The 25,532-nt window shown below is 38.2% G+C and overlaps 1 protein-coding gene across 4 annotated transcripts in view; it reads right to left on the bottom strand.

Moving 5' to 3' along the window:
• The window catches only part of Bili (FERM domain-containing protein 8 Bili), a 304,472-nt gene that overhangs the window by 106,994 nt on the left and 171,946 nt on the right, over positions 1-25,532 (bottom strand). For 3 of the 4 annotated variants that reach the window (XM_090375500.1, XM_090375501.1, XM_090375503.1), the window contains exon 8: positions 9,973-10,161. The exons of the other annotated variant lie outside the window; for it this stretch is intronic. In XM_090375500.1, coding sequence (XP_090231626.1) covers positions 9,973-10,161 — 189 coding nt within the window. The remainder of the gene's footprint in view (positions 1-9,972; positions 10,162-25,532) is intronic. 4 annotated transcript variants of the gene reach the window in all.

Raw genomic sequence — 25,532 nt, 5'->3', positions numbered from 1 at the left:
TAAATACATTATACAAGCCGTACTTAAACTCATCATCCCCAATTTCCGGGTGGCACCATGTCTCTGTAAGCCTTATTATGTCCGCGTTACTTGTTTTAACCAGCAGTTTGAATTCGCTCATTTTATTGACGACACTTCTAACGTTACTGTATAAACAATTAAGATTTACTGTTCTTGTATATTTAACAACCCTAACACAACCCTTGAAGTTTTTTAGGCTCTTTTCCCTGATATTAGCTACCTGCTCATGTGAAATGTTTCTGCCGCCAAAACATCTAGATAATACGTCCAGTTGGGGTAATACAGATAAGAACTCTTAAGGTATGTGCAAGAGTTACTTTGACCAATATTATCAGATAAATTCGTGTCAGTATTACCCACATCCCCCCTAACTAGCAGTTTCCCTGAACCTTTAAGGATATCCTCAATAATACTGGCAAAAACGTTTGCACCACCTTTGTTTAAGTGTATCCCATCTCTATAAAACAAATTCCTTCTACCTACAAGTGTGGGCCATGCTGATAGAAATTTCCTCCCTAAAGTCTTGAGTTAATCCACAAGACTCTTAACATATAATCCCTCCTATCGTGTCTGGGCAGAATTGCAGACACATAGACATTACGGCCTAGCTCGCGACATTTCCTCAGCATGGTCCTGTATTTTTCCAACAAATCGTCAGATTGTGTACGTTTAATATCATTAGTCCCCGCATGAATAATAATATTCTCTTTACCCCCTTTAAAATCTGACAATCTGTTGGTGACATCATCAATAGTTGATCCCGGCAGACATACCCTGGTTCTACGCCACCTATCCTTATTACAAAAAATATTCCCCGTTTCCCTGACAATGGAGTCTCCTAATAAAACCATGTCCTTTTTAACCAGAGTAGTTTGCACTTGGTTGTTTCTGTTTTTAGGCCCGAATCGGGTGTGCATCACTTGGTAGATTGCTGGAGTCTTGAGTCCCTGACGATATCCCAGATGCATTATTCTCGAGGGCAAGCACCCGTTTTTTCAGGGACTCAAATTGTTCCATCAGTGCACCAAATTGTAATTTAAGATCGGTGCACTCCTTACATCGATCACAAAGAAAAGAATCCCCAGGTGAGGTAGGATTAGTCACCAGGTCGACCTTGGAAAACATTCCACAGGTTCCACAACGGATTAAATCATTACTCACCCGTAAATCGCCATCGGCTATTTCCGTATGAGTCACGATACCCTGTGACATGTTGAAGGCTCTTTTTTTATTTTGTTATAGGAAAACCTATAACAAAATAATCCAACAATATCTAAATAAATCAAATATTTAAAAGCACTATCCAAAAGTAAACCACTTAACTGAGGAGCCCTAACTAAGCGCGTCCGCTCACCTCGAATGCCAACACTGAACTGTGGTCAACCGTTATGACTTTTGGCCCACCTGTTTTCACATATTTTAGAGTTCTTAATTCAATCAATTCTTCAATGACAACCAAGGACGGAGTCGTGCACTTCTACTTCCTTGCGCATATTTTAATTCCGTTTTAATTTTTAATTTTTATTTAATTTAATCCCGTATCCTTACTAATTAACCCATGTAAACTCTAAATTATGTAAACCCCAAAATTATTCTTCCAACCCTCCTCAAGTAACCACTGCAGATCATCTAAGGTGAGCACCGTATAATTAAGCTTTGTTATTGAACTTAGTCCAACCACAGCGGTATTTAAGATATTCTATAACTTATCCAATTGTCAAACTATAAGATACTTCAACTATAAGTTAAAGTATCTTATAGTGCACACCTTATCTGCACCGCCTATCTAATTCTTGATCCTTGATGCCTTTGAACATGTTAGACAAAAAGACACATCTTTCAAAATTACTTGTCAAATATTTTACCAACAAACTCCATATTTCATTCTTCCAAAAATGCCTCAATCACAACATAATTCCAAAATTCGCTCGTATTTTTCCCAAAAACACTTGCAAAAGATATCCACCCATTATACACCAAACCTCTATTGCCATTATAGGGGAAGAATTACATAAAAGGTTCAACAAAAAATATCAATTACTAAATCAAATACATCAACTAAGATTTAATCTTAAAAAAGAAATGACACCCCAAACTTGGATAGAATTTACTAACCTCAATGACATATGCATCAATGCTGCCCTCGAAAACGTGGAACAAAGACACATTAAAAAATGGAATACACTCACAGACAAAACACAAACCTTCCCCCCCCCCCACAAAATTCCACCGTTAATATTTCATCAAAAACTTTCACTACCACCGAACTTGCAGGACTGGAACATGGGTTTAACTTTGCCATAAGGGACCACCATTATCCCATCAAAGATTGCATCATAGAACTACAAACAAAACTCGAAAACCACCCCAAAAAATGGCGAATTATACATCAAATAAATGCCATTATTAATTCAAAACTTACCCCCAAACTCAATATGAAAAAACAACAGTTATTAGACATACAAAAACTACGGAATATTCTAGACATTATTATACAAAAAGCTGACAAAAGCGACACAATTGTAATACTAGACAAAAGCACCTACATTGAAAAAAATGGAACACATCCTTTCTGATATAAGGCAATGGTCAGGCCACACCTAGAGTACTGTATACAGGCCTGGAGGCCTCATTTCAGGAAGGATGTAGAGCTGCTGGAACGAGTACAGAGAAGGGCAACTAGATTGGTGAATGGGACAAAGGGGTTCTCTTACGAAGAAAGGCTTAAGTTTTGCAAATTACAGTGTCTGGAAACTAGGCACCAGCGGGGTGATCTGATAGAGGTGTACAAAGCCTTGAATGGTTTGAGCATGCTCAATGCTGATGGGATTCTTCCTCTAGCTCAGAAAAATCACCTGAGAGGGCATAAATTCAAATTGAGGAAAGACAGATGTAGGATAGATGTGCGGAAATTTGCCTTTAGCCAGCGGGTGGTTGGTGGGTGGAACAGACTTCCATCCCTTGTCGTGGAAGTTGATAGCCTAAATAAGTTTAAGGCTCAGCTGGACAGGTATTTCGAACGAACAGAGGGGTGAAGTGGAAGTGGTTATTTTTATTTATTTATGTTACTTTTTTTTTTTTTTTTTTTTTTTTTTTTTTTGACTGATGCTGCATAAGCTTGCTTTCTTGCATCAAATGCCTCTACTAATGCTAATGCTAATGATCAAGACACCTACAAAACTGATAATACATACATTTCCAAACTCAAAAACAAACTCTATGTAATCCTAAGAAGAATAAGATCAAACAAAGAAATTAATTTACACACATTACAGCAAATTGGTATACATAATAACATTCTCCCACACATGTTTTGTATCACCAAATTACACAAACCCGGCCATTCCCTAAGACCAATAATTTCCTTTAGCAAATCTGCCTTCGCCAACCTATCTGCCTTTTTAGTAAAAATTATATCCCCCCCCCCTTACAAGATTCTCAAAATTTAAAATTAGTAACACTAACAAGCCTTTGAAAAAATAAGTACCACCACAATTTCCAATGAAGACATTTTAGCGTCCTTTGACGTGGTGTCTTTATATACAAATGTACATTTCCCATTCGCCGACTGGGCTAGCCGGGTGGGTAAACTGCCTGCTTGGCAACCCAAAGGTCGCGGGTTCGATTCCCACCTCGGGCTTGGATCAAAGTACTGCAAAAACCTTGGGAGGTGCATTATGGCCACAGAAGCCTAAGCGCCAACAACTACCAAAAAAAAAAAAAAAAAAAAAACTTACCATTCACTTTACAAGCCTTGCGAGAATACCTAATGAAAGATAATACTTTAATCAATAGCACCTCCCTCTCCTCAACAATATCTTAGAAAACTTACTTCGTTTTTACTGGATGCTAGACACTTCAGGTTCCATAACCAAATATTTCAACAAACATTCAGCCTACCCATGGGTCTAGGAATTTCCACCCCCTTATCTGAAATTTATTTAGCAACCATAGAAAACCAAATACTACAGCCTTACCCTTCGGGGATTAAACTATATATACGTTATGCAGACGACATACTTATAATAGGAAATAGAACTACAACTGACAATCTTTTTATTAAGTTTAACTCAATACATGATAGACTGAAATATACACTTGAAACAGAAGTTAATAAACAAATCAACTTCCTTAACCTTAAAATATACAAAATAGGCACCAAACTGGGAACCAAGATTTTTAGAAAACACACACACACACACACACACACACACACACACACACACACACACACACACACACACACACACACACACACACACACACACACACACACACACAGGAAAATAGCTACACTTTGCATCACACCACCAACTTAGTACAAAAAAAAGCTGTTCTTTATAACCAAATCCACAACGCTATAAAATACAGCTCATCACAAGATGACTTATCTATTGAACTACAATATCTCACAAAAAAGTTCATGTCCAGAAAATACCCGTTTCAATTAATTCAACACATTATTTCCATTGCTAAAAACAACTCCAATAATTCAACCAAACATAACACAAAAGGGAGCACGCGCATCATTCTCCCTTATCACAGTAGTCTCGTCGGACAATTCCGTCGGGTGTCCGCGGGCACTGACATTACTCTGATATTTTCTTCATATAACACTCTGGTCGTTATTCAACACATATAAAGAAACATATAAATACTCGACAGGCGACATGAATAATATATATTTAATTAAATGCCAGCAAAACTGCAATGCCTGCTACATCGGAAGCACCACTACCAAGTTCGGTTCCACAAAAACCTCTAACACAAGGGCTTATTACCATTACAACAGTTTCAGAACAGGGCAATCCAGTACTGAACTTACTCTACACGTACATTCCCACAACCACACCTCTCTAGTTGATTCAGCTATTACCATTATAAAATTAAAAACTAGTTACAAAATTCTTCAATATGAAGCCCTCGTTATAGAATGGTTCCGCCGTCACTCTAAATTAAACATCATAAATGCGAAACTACCCTCCAAACTTTCCCCGGTCTGGAATCTCACACACCTAAGATTCCCACATGTCGCAAAGAGCATCACGGCAACATAGAAATTCTTTTAAATACAATACGTGTTCTCTCCTCGCTTAATATTGCCAACTGACGACGTTAAAAAACTAAAGTCAATCGTTATGATTTTTGGCCCACCCGTTTTCACATATTTTAGAGTTCTTAATTCAATTAATTCTTCAATGACAACCAAGGACGGAGTCGTGAACTTCTACTTCCTTGCGCATATTTTAATTCCATTTTAATTTTTAATTAATTTAATCCCGTATCCTTACTAATTAACCCATGTAAACTCTAAATTATTTAAACCCCAAAATTATTCTTCCAACCCTTCTCAAGCAACCACTGCAGATCATCTGAGATGAGTACCGTATAATTAAGCTTTACTATTGAACTTATGCTTCTTAACTAACAGTATAATCCCTCCACCTATTCTCTTCTGTCTGTCCTTCCAGTATACACTGTACTCCCCATATTCAAATTCAGTATCACTTTATGTCTGAGTGACACCATGTTTCCACAATTCCTACAATGTCTGCATTTGATGGCTTAATCAGTACTTCAAATTCAAAGCTTTAATGGTGAATATTGGTGAAGACATCTTGCTTTCTAGGCTGCTGCATGTAGCAATAGTAGCAATGCAAGAATCACTTTCAGCTCTGCCTGCAGCTCTAGTTAAGCTATTAGTCTGTGTATCCCCCCCCACAAGCTAGCAGTTTTCCGACTCATCTATCACTTGATAGCATCAGCAAATATTCTTGCACCTCTTCTGTTCAGGTGTATCCCATCCCTGTAAAAATAATCTCTCCTGTTAACAAGCACAGACTAAGCTGAGAAAAATTCTACCCCATGAGCCTTGCACATTCTCTCTAGGGCCAAATTGATTGACAAGGCTCTCAAACATGTATTCCCTCCTGTACTTGTTAAGTAAGTCCTGAGATCTCCTACTCTTAATATTTAGTGCCCACATACAGCAAACTGCACCCCCATGAAGTTGACAAAAGGGCACAAAAAATGTTAAGCCCTTTGGAATAACTTGTCCTTAGCTGATGAATATGGTGTAGAAATGTCAGATTCTTTTTATAAATAAGCCCTAGGAATTTGACTTCTGCTACCACTGGAATATTGTTTTGCCTAGCCTTAATTCTGGGTCAGAATGAAGATTACATTTGTGAAAAAGTGAACACAAACAGTCTTCTGTGATGAAAATCTGAATCCATTACTGATGACCAAGATGTAAGGTGATCAACTGCTTTTTACAGTTGCCTTTCAATGACCCTCACATTGCATAACAAAATACTATAGTCATCAATGTAGAGGGCATTGCATACGACTGGTGGAAGTTGCTCTATGATAGAGATTACTTTGATAGCAAACAGCATGCACTTAAAATGGATCCTTGTGGGTCTCCTTCCTCTTGGAAAAACACTCAAGAGAGAGTGTGGATCCTAAATGAACTTGAAATTAGTGATTAGAAAGAAAGTTTTTAATAAAAACAGGAGAGTTACCCCTAAGACCAAAGTTATCGAGGCTTTGCAATATGCTATACTGCCAAGCTGTATCATACACTTTTTCACTAGCAGAGAAAACCGCTACCAGATGCTTGAATTTTCTAAAAGCATCACAGATGTGAGTTTCTTCTCTAATTAAATGATCCAAAGTGGACTGGTTTCTCTAGAAGCCATACTGTGTCCTGGAAAGGAGGCCGTTTGTTTCTAAATACCACATAAGGCAAGAAGCGATCATTCTTTCCAGGATCTTGCACAAAGAGCATGGCAGAGCAATGGAACAGTAGTTACTTGAATATTTATGATCTTTTCCTGGCACTGGGAAGGCAAGGATAATTGCCTTGCACCAGGAATCCTAAAATTCTTTTTCAAGAAAGATTCTATTCAAAATTCTAAACAAATTAAAAGATGATCCTTAGATTGTGGTGAGAGGTGTTTTATCATTTCATAATGGATGTCATCTGGCCAGGTGGCACTTTTTCAAGTAAGAAAGAGTGCTGCACTTAACTGTCCGTGTGTAAAAGGCTAACTGTATGGTTCAAGTCCTTTTGAAGAGAAGTTTAATGCACATTTCTTGCTTTTCTCTTATAGAGCCAAGAACCCTAGAGGAAAACAATGTTACTGCACTGATTTTTGCAAATGTTTTCCATAAAGTATTTGGAAATGCAGTTGGATCTGCAATTTGAAATCCATTGTGCTCTAGGATCACTGAAGGGCATGGTGGATATTTTCCCTTCATTTTCTGAATATTAATTCTAGACTACTTTTGAGCTAGCAGCTTGGGTTGTGGAAGAGGTAAAGCGTATCCACGATTCCCTTTGGCTCTGATGTTGGATATAGCATGCTTTGGCACATGCACCTTTAATGGTTATTAAATGTTCTGTCATGGGATATTGGCAGAATATCTCCCAACACCTTGTTTTGGACTTTTCTTGCTGCTGTGCACTCTAAATTCCACAAAGGTTTTGAATGGTGGAAACTGTGTACACGTTTTTGAAATTACAACTACTGCTGTGTGGGAAATGTCTTCTGTAATGTACTTAACTGTATCATTGATGGGCTCCTGGTTGACTCTTGCGATATCAAATTGTGGCAGATGTCCCAAGGCATTACATTCCAGTCAGCCTTATGAAACTTCCACTGAGATATCCTTAATGAGAAGAGATATCATAGGGAAGTGACTGCACCTATAGGGATTTTCTTTAACCTCCCATGTTTATAAAGGAAGGAGAAAAGAGGAGCAGACAGAGAGATCAATGGCAGTAAACGTATGGGTAGATGTGTGGAGAAAGGTGTTCATTCCCATATTTAGGATGGCTTGTTAGCTTGTTGTTTTTGGGCATGCAATCTATTTTATGGCCCCCTCATATTAGTGTCTGCACTACCCCAGAGGATATCATGACCATTAAGATCACCTAATAAGAGAATATGAGCAGGCAATTGCACAATGAGATCATCAAGGTCTCTCTGGAAGATCTTGATCTCAGGTGGCAAACACACTGAACATATTGTTAGAAGAAACCCCTGCAAAAAAGTGAATAGCAACTGCCTCTATAAGGGAGATTACTTGGAAAGGGGTATGGTTGCCTACTAGGATGGTGACTCCACCATGTCATATTATCCATTCTAGGTATTTTTGCATTAAACTATCCCCAGTTCTGTCTTTGCATATAATGCACACTGACATTATGTAAAGGTAGGGTATTCATCTGCCTTTAGATATGTCTCCTGCAAACAATGGGCACACTGACTTGTGCCTATGGATGAGAGCCTTGATATCTTTAATATTCCATGACAATTCCATTGTATGAATTTGGACATTATATCAGCTTTGTGGATCTGTCAGATGGCTTCTGAAGTGCTGAAGGCTTAGTTTTTTCAGTTTTGGGTTTCTTTTTTTTTGGGAAGTATGGATGCTGTTGTGTGTCCATTTCTTCCTTTTCAAAGACTAAATTGAATCGTCTGGTACTTCCTCTACCTCAATACCCATTTTTCCTGTATTATATTTCAGCTTTTTAAATCTTATCTCTATCAATTTTTGTTACTGGGAGAGCATTTGGAGGCAGAGATATAGGAGTGGCAGCTGATTGGTCCTCTGGGCGGGTTTTTGCAAGCTCAGTTAATTGTGGGTAATGGGAATAAATGATTAACAGTAGTCATCTCCATTTGTATCATGATGCTACATACACTTACCAGAAACCTTCTAGGCATATGAGGGCTGGCTGCTATTTACTGGTTGGATGCGTTTCTCGCCCTCTTGGGGATCCTGATTGCCTGCTCTCTGGTGGAAAGGAGGATGAGGGGAAAGTGGGGGTCATTGACGTATTATCCATTCTGGGTCTTTCTGCATTGGTGTTATCACTTCTGTCTGATTGGTTAGGCAGGGGCCATGTTGGGGCCCAGAAGAAGACATTTTTAAATACCTCATAACAGTAAAATAAAAATATCTGATACCCTAAGTGTACCATGCAGCCCTATGAGGGGACATTCATTCACAAACTAGCAGGTATTGCATATGTGGATGGGATGCCAAGTTCACTCAAAGCATCATACCCCCATCTCCAATGGGTCTTAACTCTGTCTCAGGATTAAAGGGAAGGAGCCTTATTGGAATGCAGTTGACCCTAGCAGTAAGAACTATCTGCCGAATGATCCCAGTCATGCCAGCCTGGTACCTCCAGTCTAGTCAAAACAGGGGCCAAAGTGGGGTAGGACTGGGCCCTCCCCCTCACCAACTAGGATCCCCTTTCCAAGTTTTCATGGGTCACAGCACATGGATGCACAAGCTCATCCCCTCACCACATACAAGTGCCCACGTTGAGGGGCTTGCAGAAGCTGATAGGATTTTAAGGTATTAATTGACCGATATGATGCATAGGTAAACAGCATTGCTTGAAGATAATAAAGCACTCAAAACCTACTTTGGTATTATTATGTTTATTTCCGAACTGGAAATATGTACATAACAAGGTCATAAATTTCATGTTATTTTCTTACCACTTCTTTGATGATAGCTGTCTTTGCAATGTCACTGTCACAAAAGATCACTTCGGTCACAAGAACAACACTTCAGAAACAAGAACTCGTCTTTGTGACTGAAATGTTGTTATTGTAACTTGTAAATTATTTTTGAAAAATCAATGTTGACCAGTGCAATAAGATAACAGCAATTATTTTATAATTTAAAAATAAAAAAATATAGAGGGAATTAATGTATAAAGAGAAATTATAATCATTAGTTGCTTTTTTTTTTTTTTATACTATTTCTTCTGTTCTAATATAAAATGTGGAATTGACCTAAAGTTCTTGATGCTAAGAATCAAGGATAAAATGTAACATATTTCAAAAAATTTGTTTTAAAATTAATCCAATTTCCTAAATCAGTTAAATTAAAAAAACACATATTATAATTAAAAGTAACACTAACCCGTAATATGGCAAAGACCAGCAGAATTCCAAATATTTCCTTAAGAGTTTGTAGGGAGGAGTATTAGCAGAAATAGCTCTAAACCTATCAAGAACTCTATGTTCAGGGCCAGGCTTAGCATTGAAGCTCAATAATGATGACCATCCAGTTTTACAGGCATACTCTGGAAGATATTCATGTATTCTGTTTCTATAACATGGAAAAATAATCAAAGTAAAGTGCTAATTTAGAACAAAATTGAAACATCACTATGAAATGGAAAAAATAAAAATAAAATGGAAAATAAAAAAGCACTAGCGATATAAATAATAAATGATTGTGGATTCTTGACACAAACAGTGCTTCAACCAGTCATATAATTAAAAATAATAAATAAATAAATAAATTTTCTGCTTATACTTGGAGGCAACCGTACAATCAGAAGAGTTCACAAGATTGGGAGAAAATACAATAAACAGTACTGTATTTAGTAGTCATGTGAACTTGAACCATGGCCACTCAGATCATGTATACTTATGTAACCTTGTACTGACCACTCAGCCGCAGGTAGTGGCTAGGACAAATGTTGCAGAAAAACAGGATGCAGTGTCCAAAGATACAGAATATAATAAACACAGTCAAATGAGAAGAAGAAAAAAAAAAAAAAAAAAAAAGGTCAACCCAACAAGCTGCTGGATAACAATTTGACTGTGTTAATCTAAATCAATTATTATGCTGATTACGATCCTAATTTGAAAATGATAGAAAATATATGTTCAAATAGTAATAGTAGTAATAGAGGCATGTGATGCAAGAAAGCAAGCATATGCGCTTATTAGGACTTACAATACTAGGAGCCCGGGATCTCGAATACGGGGTTATCAAATTGTAGCAGGGTGCTTAATTATTTTGAAATAACTGAGAGCAAAGTGGAGGAGAAATTGTTGAAGTTAAACATAAGAAAGGCACCTGGAGTGATGGGATCTATCCAGTTATATTAAAGGAGGCGGCAAAGCAACTAAGCAAACCCTTAGCCATAATTATGAGAGCATCCTTGGACTCAGGGGAGGTCCCCACGAACTGAAGGTGTGCAAATGTATCCCCAATTCACAAAGGGGGATTGAAGGGTGACATGAGTAATTACAGACCAGTTAGTTTAACTTCTGTTCCGGGTAGGTAAAATAATGGAGTCACTGGTTAAAGATGCATTGCAGGATCATCTAGACAAGACTGCAGCAATAATTCAGACACAGCATGGGTTTGTTAAGGGAAAGTCTTGTCTGACAAATTTAATAGAATATTATGATGTGGTTACAAAGGAACTGGATGCAAAAAATAATTTTGATATCATATATTTGGATTTCAGGAAAGCTTTTGACACTGTTGCACATGGAAGACTATTGTACAAATTGGAGCAGAATGGTATTAAGGGTAAGTTGCTACAATCGATAAAAGGATGGTTGAGTGGGAGGAGACAGAGGGTGGTAATCAAAGGATGCTGCTTTTAGTGGACTAATGTTATTAGTGGAGTCCCACAGGGTTCAGTGTTGTTTTGTTTATTTATCAATGATATCGATGAAGGTATATCAGGCTTAGTGTTGAAGTTTGCAGATGATACAAAGGTTGGCAGGGTTGTTAATGACAGTAATGGCAGTGTGCTATTGCAACAGGATCTAGAAAATTTGGGCAGATGGGCTAAGAAGTGGCAACTGAAGTTTAACCTTGACAAATGCAATATACTGCATATGGGTAGAAGTAACCCCAGAGAAATATACCAACTGTGTGGTACTACACTTAAGGTGGTAGAAAATGAAAAAGACCTGGGAGTAATTGTGCAGTCAGATATGAAGTTTTCTGAGCAATTCAGACAGGCTGCCAGGGCAGCTCATGGGGTTTTGTCAATGATATATAGGAATTTTGATAGCAGGGTAAAGGAGGTGATTGTTCCTCTGTATAAGGCAATGGTCAGGTCCTGTACCATTGCCTGTATAAGGCAATGGTACAATTGCTTTGTGACCTGTACCTAGTACACCTTGAGTACTAGGTACAGGTCTGGAGGCCTCATTTTAGGAAGGATGTAGATTTGCTTGAGCGTGTACAGAGAAGGGCAACAAGATTGGTGAGGGGAATGAAGGGATCCTCTTACCAAGAGATGCTTAAGTTCTGCAAATTGCAGTGGCTGGAGACTAGGCACCTGCGCGGTGATCTGGTTGAGGTGTATAAGGCCTTGAATGGGTTGAGCATGCTGAATTCTGATGGGATTCTTCCACTTGTTCAGATTACGAACCTAAGGGGACATAAATTCAAATTAAGAAAACACAGATGTAGAATAGATGTGTGGAAATTTGCCTTTAGCCAGCGGGTGGTTAATTGCTAGAATAAACTTCCATCTGTTGTTGTGGAAGTTGATAGGTTAAATAAATTTAATGAGGAACTGGACAGGCATTTGGAGGGAATGGTGTGATTTTTTTTTTTTTTTTTGGCTGATGCTGCATAAACTCATACACTTGCTTTCTTGCATCACATGCCACTACTACTACAATTATCTCAGTACCAGAATAGAACCCGAAGGGGCATTTTCAGCCGCTAATAAAATACTGTATGTACCAAAATTAGATCCATTTTAAACGATCATACTATTGATTGCTTATGTTTCTGAAGAGTTAACTTTATTCGGACAGGTAGTGTGGTTGCTTAAACATAACTAAACATTGCAGTAACAATATGTATTTTTTTGTTTTTAGAATAACTGTGTTTTAATGATTTTTTTCAGAATATTTATTATTGCAATAAAAGTTTATTTAAAACATGAATTCAAGTAATTACAGTACTTGTTTTTTTTCTTTACTTTATTGCAACTAATAGTCATCAAAATTTATTGAGAAAAATGTTTGTTTTTGGAATACCGGTATCCCGGTTTCATAAATTAAAAAAACCAAAATGCTGGTATTGTAAACCCTAGCACTTATTTAGCATCAGCCAAAAAAAAAAAAAAAAAAAAAAAAAAATCGCACAACCATTCCCTCTAAAAGTTTGTCCAGTTCCACCTTGAATTTATTTAAGCTATCAACTTCCACAATGACAGATGGAAGTTTGTTCCAGCAATTAACCACCTGCTGGCTAAAGGCAAATTTTAGCACATCTATTCTACAGCTGTCTTTGCTCAATTTGAATTTATGCCCCCTTAGGTTCGTAATGTGAACAAGAGGAAGGATCCCATCAGAATTCAGCATGCTCAACCCATTCAAGGCCTTATACACCTCAATCAGATCACCGTGCAGGTGCCTAGTCTCCAGCCATTGCAATTTGCAGAACTTAAGCATCTCTTGTTAAGAGGATCCCTTCATTCCCCTCACCAATCTCGTTGCCCTTCTCTGTACACGCTCAAGCAAATCTACATCCTTCCTAAAATGAGGCCTCCAGACCTGTATGCAGTACTCAAGGTGTGGCAGGGCCTGACCATTGCCTTATACAAAGGGATAATCACCTCCTTTTCCCTGCAAGAAAAATTCCTGTATATCATTGCCAAAACCCCATGACCTGCTCTGGCAGCCTGTCTATTTTACTCAGAAGACTTCATATCTGGCTGCAAAATTACTCATAGGTCTTTTTTTCCCCCTCTATTTTTCCTAATACATAGGAAAAAAACATACAATAGAAGCACTGTGTGAATTTATCATAAAAAGAAAAAACACCTGTCACATACAGTTTTTTTTTTTTTTTTAAATTAAAAGACACCAGGGTCTTACTTACTTATTTTTTTTTTATAGGCCATTTACTTGTCACCTGGAGCTTTTTATTTATTATATGTCAACTGAAGTATTATAATTTTCATTCATATTATCATTTAGATTTTAAAATCTCTAAATTTAAATTTTTGCCTAATCAAGTCCTTGAGGTTGTCCCAGACATTTTCTCAGATATGCCAGACAAGCTGTACTTGCTACCTGGGAGTCTAAAATGCTGATGGAACTGATATTCGGGTGACACTCAAGTCAAGTGGACCCAATTTTGGCGAAGCCCAGACAGTCTGTGACAGCCAAATCCTCTACTTGCACCTTCACAATGGTGGTACTATTAGTAATCCTGGGTATAATCCTCATGCACAGGCACACTGTGGGTGACCACCCAGGTGTGAACCAACATAAGCAGACGTAACCAGGTTGAGGTGTGGTGCCCAACCACATGGAGGAATGCTGCCCCTCTGTGTTACCAGGCAATATACTAGGCGGTAGATGACTCTTATCAACCGGTGCAATACCACCGCTTTGTTTATAATTATTATTATAATTATTAGCCATATTGTGCAAGGAAGCCTGAGGCTTATGCTGCACCAGCCAAAATATATATATATATTCCCGAGTTACCCAGAGAGAGAGAGAGAGAAGTAGAAAGAAATCACCAAGAAAGAGAAGAATGATGATATCCAGCTCAGGACCCTGGGTGTGCCAAGCCCATACTCACCAGATGTGAGCCCCTGGGGGTATCTGGAGGCTTGAAGTGGTGGAACCCATGTTTAGTCTCTAAAAATTTCATTATTACATACAGCATGTCCCACCCACTTTTTCTTACTATTGAATACACCATGAAATGTCAAACTATTAGAGTAAGCTTATCTGCGAAAAGATCTAAACCTCCCAAACACTTCCTATTTCATTTCACAAATATACGTGGTCTCAATTCTAATCTCTAGGATGCCAATTTCCACTTGCAGTCTGCCAAACCCAAAGTACTTTTTCTGACAGAATCTTACTTATCGGTTGATTCAACTACTGCTCCTCTCAGTTGCCCAAATTATTCGCTGTACGATTCCTTTCGCCTCAAAGGTGGTACTTGTGCATATGTCTGTTCCGATATTCCTTGTCAGAGACTTGGTAATTTGGAATCTCCTCTTTTTGATCTTCTCTGGCCTAAAATCTCTACCTCATTCTGTCAAATTCATCTGTTGTCTCTACCGTTCTCCCAACTCCACTAATCACTTGGAGCTCTTTGATTTCCTCTCTTTGCAACTGGATTTCTCCAGTCCAACTTTCCTAACAGTGAGGTAATTTTCCTTGGTGATTTTAATGTTCACAACTCCAGCTGGCTTCCGTTTTCTAGTCACAATGACCCAGCTGGTTGAGATGCTGAGGCTTTTGCAATTACTATTGACCTTGCACAGATTGTTCATTTACCTACAAGAATACTGGACAAGCCTAACCATACAGCCAACACGCTTGATCTTTTTCTCACATACAGCCCTTCTAAGTACACAGTCGAAGTGAGTGGTCCTTTAGGCACCTCAGATCACAACTTGGTGATTTTCTCTTCTCCAATGAAGCTTTTATCTCATGGCTATTCCCAACCTCGTGTTGTTTGGCATTACAAGAATGCAAAATGGGATGATCTGCGAGATTTCTTTTCTTCTTTTCTTTGGTTGGACTACTGTTTCAAAACTTCTAATGTCAACATTTGCTTAGATCGTGTCAGTGAAATTATTCTTATAGGAATGGAATCCTTTATCCACTTTAAACTCTTGTCCTTTATCTAAACCTTGGTTTTTCAATAAATGTGCTAAGGTTGTTCAAAAAGAAGAACGATGCATATCGTAATTGGCTTGTTTCCAATTCTTCAGTTTCATTTTCTGCCTACACCCAAGCTCGCAACAATTGTAAAGCAGTTATTAATCAGTCCAAACTAGATTCTGAACAGGCTAAGAGTAGAAAACTTGCTTCTTGCCCTAATGTTAGCCAAGCATTCCGGTCTCTTGTCAAAGACATTGGCCGCAACTTTTGTCTATCTCTGCTCCCATCTCTGTCAAAACCAGATGGTTCTGTTTTCACTTCAGCCAAGGATAAAGCTGACCTGCTAGCATCCCATTTTTCTTCTAACTCATGTATTAATGATCTTGGTAATACACCTCCCACCATTCCCAACATGCTCATTCAATGCCTCCTGTGGTCTTCCGTGAAAAGGATGTCAGAAAGAATTTGACGTATCTTGATGCTAAGAAAGCTCCAGGTCCCGATGGCATTTCTCCACTTGTTCTCAAAACCTGTGCTCCTGAACTTACTCCTATTCTTTGCCGCCTTTTTTCACTTTCTTATTGCAAAGGTGTTTTTTTCCTTCTGCTTGCAAATTTGCTCATATCCAGCCAGTTCCTAAAAAGGGTGACAAATCTCTTCCATCCAATTATCGTCCCATTGCAATTACTTCTACTCTTTCTAAAGTAATGGAGAAATCAATTAACCATCAACTCTTAAACTACCTAGAAACCTTCTGTCTGATCAACGATCACCAGTATGGATTCCGTCAGTGTCGATCCACTGGTGATATTCTGGCTTATGTTACCCATTTATGGACAATTCAATGGAAAGGTTCAGTGAAACCCAAGCAGTTGCTCTTGATATCCCAAAGGCTTTTGATCGTGTTTGGCATAAGGGTCTTCTAAACAAGCTTCCATCTTATGGTTTGCCAACTGTTTTTTGTAATTGGTTATCCAGTTTTCTCTCTGATTGCTCACTGAGGGTGATGGTAGATGGTTCTCTGTCTTCTAACTTCTCTACTAATGCCGGTGTCACCCAAGGTTCAGTTCTGTCCCCCACTCTTTTCCTTTGTATATTAATGACCTTCTTCCATTGACTGGAAATCCTATCCATAGATGATAGCACATTGCATTCCAATTTCCATTTTGAGAAATCTTGCACTGCTCAATCAGCTTCAACTTCTCAAATATCTGCTACCAATTCCTTAAATGCTGATCTTCAAGTAATTCTCCAGTGGGGCAAAGACAACTTAGTTGATTTCAACCCTTCTAAAACTCAGTCTTGTCTTATATCTCACAAAAAGGATTCATCTGCTCCTATGCTTATCTTTAGTGACACTCCGATTTCTAGGCAAAATGATATATCTCTTTTGGGGATTACCCTGACTTGTAATCTCTCTTGGCACAAGCACATTACAAATATTGCTTCCTCTGCATCAAAAAAACTTGTTTTTCTCTTTCGTTCTTGGCATTACTTTTCTTCTAAACAGCTGTTCAGTCTGTACAAATCACAAATCTGCCCTACGATGGAATATTGTTCCCACATCTGTGGCGGTGACCCCAAAACCTCTCTGAGGCTTCTAGATTCCATTCAGAAGAGGTCAGTTAGGTTAATTAATGACATCTCTAACAGAGTCTTTCAACTCGCTGTCTCATAGATGTACTGTTTCTGCTGCATGCCTGTTCTAAAGATATTACCATGGGCACTGTTCTTCTGAATTGGCTTCTATAATTCCCTCTCTCTCTCTCTTTCAAAACAGTGTGAACACGTGCCGGCACCAGCCAACATCCATTTACTATCCAACTTGAAACTCACAGAACCAACCTTTTCAGCTTCCTCATTTATTCATTGAACTGCCATTTTCTGGAACAATCTTCCTTCATACGTATTTCCTGAAAATTGCAGTCTACAGAAGTCTAATGTCAACAAATATCTTCTTTAGTCCTCTCAACCTCCAACCCAAGCACGGAACTAAGTACTATAGGTTCTAATACCTCTCGTGTTTGGGGTTTTCATTAAAAAAAAAAAAAAATGCTTTTTTTTTAAAAAAGTAAAACTGTTCCACATAACTTTTAGTTTAAATATGCCACCTAGGCTTAGTTTAAAAATGCCACCAGCGTTTTTCTGAAATTAATATTAACTGATTTCATTTGAATAAAAAAATGGTCTTGATCATGTTCACTTTTGAATACACGTTTAGTATATTCAAAGTGTAGAACAGCTTTCTGTATGAGAGCGAGTAATTATGTCTCATTTTCTCAGAGAAAGAATGATAAAAGAAATAGTATTATATGAGTTTATTTTTGAGGCACACACACACTTGAAAGTTTGGAATCACAGCATATGACAACAGTTTGTTAATGTTTTGAAATTAGCTATAACAATAAAAGGTTTAATATAAACAAACAACACAAAACTATTTTAAGACTTTTTTTAAGCATTAAAAAATTTACATTAAAAAATATTGAAATTATTATTATTAACAACTATACTGATTTTTCATCAAAATATTTTTCACAAGATTTTATCACTTACACAGACGCCGCATTCTGGCAATTAATTTTATAATAGTGTCTATCATACTCTAATAATAATTTTAACTTCCACTATTATTCCAAGCAACCTGCAAGGATCCCCATAAATTTTGTGGAACTCTTCCCTGTTGTTTAGTTGCAAGAAAGTCCCTGCATAGCTTAGAGCTGCATCACAAAATGTCTATGAAATAGAAAGTGAAGAGACTCTGAGGGATAGTTCATTAATTAACTAGTACTACCCTCTTTTGAAAGGGGGTCTAGAAGTTTGACAGAGGTTTTGTGGGAACATTATTCCATGCTGTGGGGTTACTTCAACCCATATGCAGTACTTTGTATTTGTAAGTATTAAACTTCAGTTGTCACTTCCTCAGCGCCCATCTGCCCAACTTTTGCAGATCCTGTTATTATTGTTATTAACAATCCTCCCAACCTTTGTATCATCTGCAAACCTGGACACTAAGCCTGATATATCTTTATCAATATCATTAATAAATATAAAAAACAACAATGGGCCCAACACCAAACCCTGGGGCACTCAACTAATAACATTAGTCCACAAAGAGCAGCGTACACTGATTACCACTCTCTGTCTTCTCCCAATCAACCATCCCTTCATCCATAGCAGCAACTTGCCCGTAATGCCATACTGCTCCAATTTGTACAGTAGTCTTCCGTGTGCAACAGTATCGAAAGCTTTCCTGAAATCCAAGTATATGATATCAAAATTATTTTCTGCATAGAGTTCCTTTGTGAACACATCACAGTATCCAAATTAGTCAGACAAGGTTTCCCCTTAACAAACCCATGCTGTGTCTGAATTATTATGGAAGCTGTGTCTAGATGATCCTGCAATGCTTCTATAACCAGTGACTCCATTATTTTCCCTGGAACATAAGTTAAACTAATACGTCTGTAATTATTCGTCACCCTTTGATCCCTCTTTTGAATTGGGAATACATTTGCACATGAGGGGACTTCCCCTGAGTCCAAGGATGCTCTCATAATTATGGCTAAGGGTTTGCTTACTTCCCTCTGTGGCTCCTTTAATATAACTTGATAAATCCTTTTGTCCCAGGTGCCTTTTTTATGTTCAACTTCAACAATTTCTCCTCCACTTTGCTCTACATTATTACAAAATCATTTAGCTCCCTGTTAGAGTTTAATAAGCTTTTATCCTCCACTTCTCTATAGAATTCCTCATGTTTGAATGTAGATTCAAAATACTCGTTCAGTTTGTCAGCTATCTGAGCACAAACATCAACAGTCGAACCATCGATATCAAGTGGACCAACCTGATTTATCCCTTTACTTCTAGAGTTTATTTAAGTAAAGACGTTTTTGCTGTTTTTCTTTGCATTCTTGGTGACTTGATTACCGACCTTATATCTACAATAAACTTCTGTATCACCCGATAATTTATATGTATTTCATGCATTTTTCTTCTCTGCCACGTGTCTCATTAGTTCATCTGGCATCCATTTAGGTCTAAATCTTGAACAGTATTTCTGTTTTTTAAAAAAATTAAGTAGCTTCTAAGATTATTTCCTTGAATATTTCTCATTTAGAATTTGCTGTTGGTAGCATCATCAGTTGGTCCCACTGTATAGAATTTAAAAATTGTCTGAGACCACTGTAGTCACCCTTACGAAAGCAAAAACCCTCCCCTTTACCCCCGATGGTAGTTACATCTTTAAGTAGATTTATACAAGGTAAGTAATTGTTTAGAAAAAGAAATAATGCCAAGAGCAAAAGAGAAAACCCAGTTTTTTTTTTTTTTTTCAATGCAAAGGAAGCAATATTTGTGATGTGGTTATGCCAACAGAGGGAGAGAATCAGATGTCAAAGTAATCTGTATTAGAGATATGTGATCTTGTCTAGAAATCTGAGTGTAACTGGAGATAAGCACAGGCACAGTACTCCTTTTTGCAAGACATAAGACAGGATTGAGTTTTAGAAGGATTAAAATTAACTAAGTTATCTTTGCTCCATTGGAGAATTTCCTGAAGATCAGCATTTAAGGAATTGGCATTGAATATTCGAGAAGTTGAAAATGTTTATGGAGGCACAGTTAATGTGGAAAGTAGAATGCAATGTGGTATTATTAGCAAAACTATGATATCATTTTGAATCAATAGAAAGTCATTAATAAAAAAAAAAAAAAAAAAGATAAAAAGAGTGGGAGAAAGAAATGCACCTTAGGAAACACCAGCATTGGTGGAGAAGCTAGAAAGCAGCTATCTACCATCACCCACAGGGAGTGATCAGATAAAAAACTGGATACCCAATTGCAAAAAACAGTCGACAATCCATAAGATGGAAGCATGTTTAGAAAATCTTTATGCAAAACAGAATCAAAAGCCTTAGAAATGTCAAGAATAAATGCTTGAGTTTCACCAAATTTACCCTTTCACCCTTTATTTATTGTAACATAAGCCAATATATCATGAGTGCATTGACACTGATGGCTCTGTCTTCTAACTTCTTCACTGATCAGATGGAAGGCTTCAAGGTACAAGGGATGTTCAATAAAGAATGATCATAATTTTTTTAACATTTATTAACTAGTTTTATTAATTCCTTCATTAATCGTTCTTCTTTTTATGGTACTTCCAAAAAGTAGTCCTCATTTGATGAAATGTACATATTCTGTTTCTGCAATTCTTCAAAAATGTGTGGAAGCCATTTTTTGACATGAGTTTGAGGATTGCCTCTGATGTACGAGGGGTTTCCGAAAATTAATGTAACAAATTTTTTCTCTCGATGATGTTTAATAATACAAATTTGAAATTACACACCAAGAAATAAGTGAACATGCACTATGTCTCCACAAAGTCTCCAGTTTTATTGATGCACTTGTCCCAATGATGGATAAATTTATTAATACCAGTATTGAAGAAGTCCGTGACCACACGCAGTAATCAACATCGCAGCGCCTGATGAACTTCCTCATCCATGGTGAAATGCTTTACTGAAAGGTGTTTTTTCAGAGGGCCGAACAAATGGAAGTCTGAAGGTGCTGCTAAGTCTGGGCTGCAGGGGGAATGTGACAGAGTTTCCCAACGATTACAGCACAACGACCCATGAGTGGTGTTGAGTTGCGTTGTCATGAAAACAAAATCATGCCACTTGTCAGGAGTCCTGGTCGTTTGCGTTGAATGTTGGCTTTCAGTTTTTCCAACATTACACAGTAGAGCTGTGCATTGATTGTTCCTCCCTTTGGCAAGAAATCCACCAACAGAATGCTTTGGCAATCCTAAAACACTGTGGCCATGACTTTTCGGACACTGGGAACAGTTTTGATTTTTTGCGCACAGGAGATTGTGGATGTTTCCAGGCCATGGAGTCTTGTTTGCTCTCCGGGGTAAAGTGATGAACCCACGTTTCATCTGCTGTGACTATGCGAGCGAGAAAATCCTCTCCTTCGTCGCTGTATCGCAACAGGTTCAACAGACACATCCCCATGCATTTTGCTTTGTCCTCCTCTGACAATTGTCGGGGCAGCACACCTGCCCACCCGACGTTGATCTTCAATGTCAACAGGGCCCGCTTTAAATTCATTGCACCAAAAAGACACCTGCTTCTTTGTCATCACCTTTTTGCCATACACAGCAACCAGTTCATGGTGAATGTCACTTGGTGAAGACCCTTTTGCTTGAAAAAAGCGAATAACTTCACGAACATCTGTTTTGGACAACACTCGCACATAGTAGCCATTCTGCAAATGGAATCTGCTGTGAGGTGACAGTACCGCAACACTGCACTGGCGATCTTTTTGAATGTTATTAATGGGTCTATCTGTCCACCGCGTGTCATCTCATTCCCTTTCACCATTATTAAGAAAAAAAATGTGTTACCTTACTTTTCGGAAACCCCTCATAGTTACAAATTCTGATGACTGGAAACTTTTTCCTACAACTCCTTCTTTGGAAATAAAGAAATAATCTCAGGGTGCAAGGTCAGGGTTGTAGAATGGATGAAGAACACTTCTGACATTAATGCTAGCTAAGAACTCAATGACAGTGTAAAGTGTGTGTTTAGGGTCTAACGGCACCAGGGATTCCCGTCATCTCTGCTCAATGACAGTATGAGCAATGTGATGTCTTGCATTTCATGATGCAGCATCCACCCACATGAATGCAGTTGTGGTCATCTGTGACGAACGTGATTGCACAAAGTTTGTGGTACAGTTCTGTAGTAAGGTGCTGTATGTCATATTATGTGGCACAACATGCTGGCATACATTTTATTGCTTTAGCTAAAAAACTGTATATTAGTAAGGCATAACTAATTTAAAACTATACAAACCTAAAGGTATAGTGTAATTCATATAACGTAACTTAATCTTGACAGCATAATACATAGTGTTTTATTACCAGGTAAAACTGAATTTAAATGTTAATCATGACTCAGACTAAAACAGAAAAGCAATGGGCTTTTCTGTTTTACCTAGTGAAATGTATTACTTGTGCTGTTTGTCAATCAATCTATCTGGAAAGGACAAAACAATGGAGTCAAGGGTGACCTTGGCTCCATCTTGGGGCACCATCTTTGTGTGTGTGTTCAGTGCAAACAGTACAAAGAAATTAGGTGCATACCCAGCAATCTGATAGGCATTTATGGGAGCTTGAAGAAAAGGGCAGATGCCATCGAATAAATTAAAATAGGACAGCACATTAAGCAATCAGCTTCCCAACTCAATGGCAGTGCCTTCACTTGTGCATTGTGCAACATAGTGGCAATCTCCAAAGCAGAACGCACTGGTCCCAAAGGAGGTAGTAACTGTCTGTAATTCTGTTGCCAAGGAAATGGAAAATATGTTGTGCAAAAAAAAGAAAAGTTGAATAGGACCTGGGTAGATCTGTCAGGGAGCAAAAGTAGGGCACATTGTAGGTCAGATATCATCCGTTAAGGGCACGAAAGAAGATGGTGTTGTATATGTGGCACTAACGATATTAAGAGTAGGAGATCTGAGGATTTAATTAACAAATATAGGGCAATGTTGAGAAAAAATCACAACTTACGATTAAATTTGAAAGTGTCTGCGATCCAGCCCGTGGGAGGAAGTACATGATAGGAGGGATTACAATCAATTCTGCCCTGGAGAAACTATGCAAAGCTGATGGGGTAAAATTTTTCTCAGTGTCGTCTGTGCTTGTTAATAAAAGAGACTGTTTTTACAGGGATGGGATACACTTAAATAAAATAATGCAAGAATATTTGTTGAAACTACTGAGGCAGTGCTAACTGGGTCAGAAGCAATACTCTTGATCTGATTATCAGCAGTGAACCGTCATGCATTAAGAACTTCCAGGTAAAAGACCACACGGGCGGCAGTGATCACAGTGTGTTATTCATGTGGGACTTAATTAAATTTTAACTACTTTCAACAAGAAGAACTCTTGCTTCTGTAAGAATGACCACAGTAGTCTTGGACAGTTTTCAAATTCTATACAATGGGACCATCTGGATGTTAAATGTAAGAGGGTCACATGGTATGTCTGACAGGGGCAAATGGTGATGGTGTTGTAGGGTAGATATCTTTTAAGGGCACAAAAAGTGATACTGTTGTACACGATGGCACTAATGACATTAAGAGTAGGAGATCTGTGGAGTTCGTAAGTACTGTACAGGTCAATGTTGAAAAAAAGTCATAAGTAAGGGTTAAATTTGAAAGTGTCTGCAATTCAGACCATGTATGATAGGAAGGAAGGCCTCTGTAGCTGAGTGGTCAGGAGCGGAGTGCAATAGCACACGCTCTTTGAATAGACCGGGGTTCAAGCCCCCTGACTGCTAAATATAGTCGATCTGCCAACTGGGCCAGCGTGGTAGATTATGGTCCATTTCCCTCAGCACGAATTGTTGAGGAAGCTTCCATCCTGCAGTGGGTTGATAACGGCTGCAATTTACTTTTTTACGATAGGAAGGAGTACATGATGAGAGCCTTGTCAATCAATTAGGCACCGGAAATATTTTGCAAGGTTCATGAGGTAGAATTTTTCCCAGCGTGGTCTGTGCTTGTTAACAGGAAAGACTGCTTCTGAAGGGATGGGATTCACTTAAATAGAAGGGGTGCAATGCTGATGCTATTGAGGCAGTGTTAGGTGGGTCAGAAAACTGCTAGCTTGGTAGGATTCACAGACTAAAAGGTTAATAGTAGCCACAGGCAGGGGTGAAAGTGATTCTTCCACTGCTTCTATTTGAATGAGCAGTGGCCTGGAGGCGAGGTGCTGGGAGGTTTAGGGACTGGTTTTTTCATTCTGAAAAATTTAAATACATGGGCTGTGTTAAGAGTAACTAAGAAAAAGAATAGGTGCAAGTATACTTCCATGTACACCAACACTAGAAGTATAGCAAATAAATTTGATGGATTTGAAGTGCTGATCAAGAAATCAAAGGCAGATATTGTTGGGATATCAGAGACATGGTGTCACACAAATATAAGCAGTGCAGAATTGGAATTTGGGAAGTACAATGCATATAGAATGTTTAGACAGGATAGGAAGGGAGGAGGGGTTATGCTGTTAGTCAAGAAACAAAAAATCTAAGGAAGTGCATCCAGTTTATATGGGTGGACAGTGCAATGCTGAGTCAGTTTGGGAAAGCAAAAATGAGTAGGAGTGTGTTATAGGCCTAATGACTCTAATGAGTAAAATGAACAATTGTGCAGAGAAACAGAATGGGCCAGTAAATCAGATTGTGTTATAATAGGGATTTTAACTTCCCAGATATTGACTGGATCTTGTGGGTTGGTCACTTATACACTAGCAAGACTTATATGGAATTATTGGATGATTGTTTTCTGCAGCAGCATGTTCGAGAGGCAACCAGAGAGTGTGATACTCTTGATCTGGTTATCAGCAGTGATTATTTGTGCATTAAGAATTTGCAGATAAAGGAACCACTAGGTGACACTGATCACAGTGTACTGATGTGGGATTTACTTAAAGATATAATTACCATTAGGGGTAAAGGGAAGGATTTTTGCTTCCATAAAGGTGACTACAGTGGTCTCAGCCAGTTTTTAAATTCTGTACAATGGGACCAACTGATGAAGTTACCAACAGTAAATTCTAAGCGGGAAGCATTCAAGTAACTAATCGTGGAAGCTACTAGGCTTTTCATACCAATTAAGAAATACTGTTCATGATTTAGGCCTAAATCGATTTCAGATGAACCAATGAGACTAGAGCAGCCAAGAAAAATGCATGGGATGTATATAAATTATCAGGTGACACAGAAACCTATAGCGGATATTAGCCAGTCTGTAATCAAGTCACAAAGCAGATTAGGCAAGCGAAGGCAGATTACGAGAAATCTTTGGCAAAGGATGCTAAGAAAAACAGCAAGGATTCTTTACTCATATAAACTCTAGAAGGAAGTGGGTTGAATCAGACTGGTCCACTTGATATCGAAGGAGAGGGCCAGATAATGACAATAATGGCACTTGGTGTGGATGAGATCTATCTAGTTATATTAAAGGAGGCAGCAAAGGAAGTAAGCAAACTCTTACCCATAATGATGA

Source organism: Mastigoproctus giganteus, chromosome 6 (assembly GCF_048544385.1).
Source record: "Mastigoproctus giganteus isolate SK-2022 chromosome 6, ASM4854438v1, whole genome shotgun sequence".
Lineage (NCBI taxonomy): Eukaryota > Metazoa > Arthropoda > Arachnida > Uropygi > Thelyphonidae > Mastigoproctus > Mastigoproctus giganteus.
Note: the sequence above shows the minus strand (reverse complement) of the source record. Positions and strands in the feature narration are given on the sequence as shown.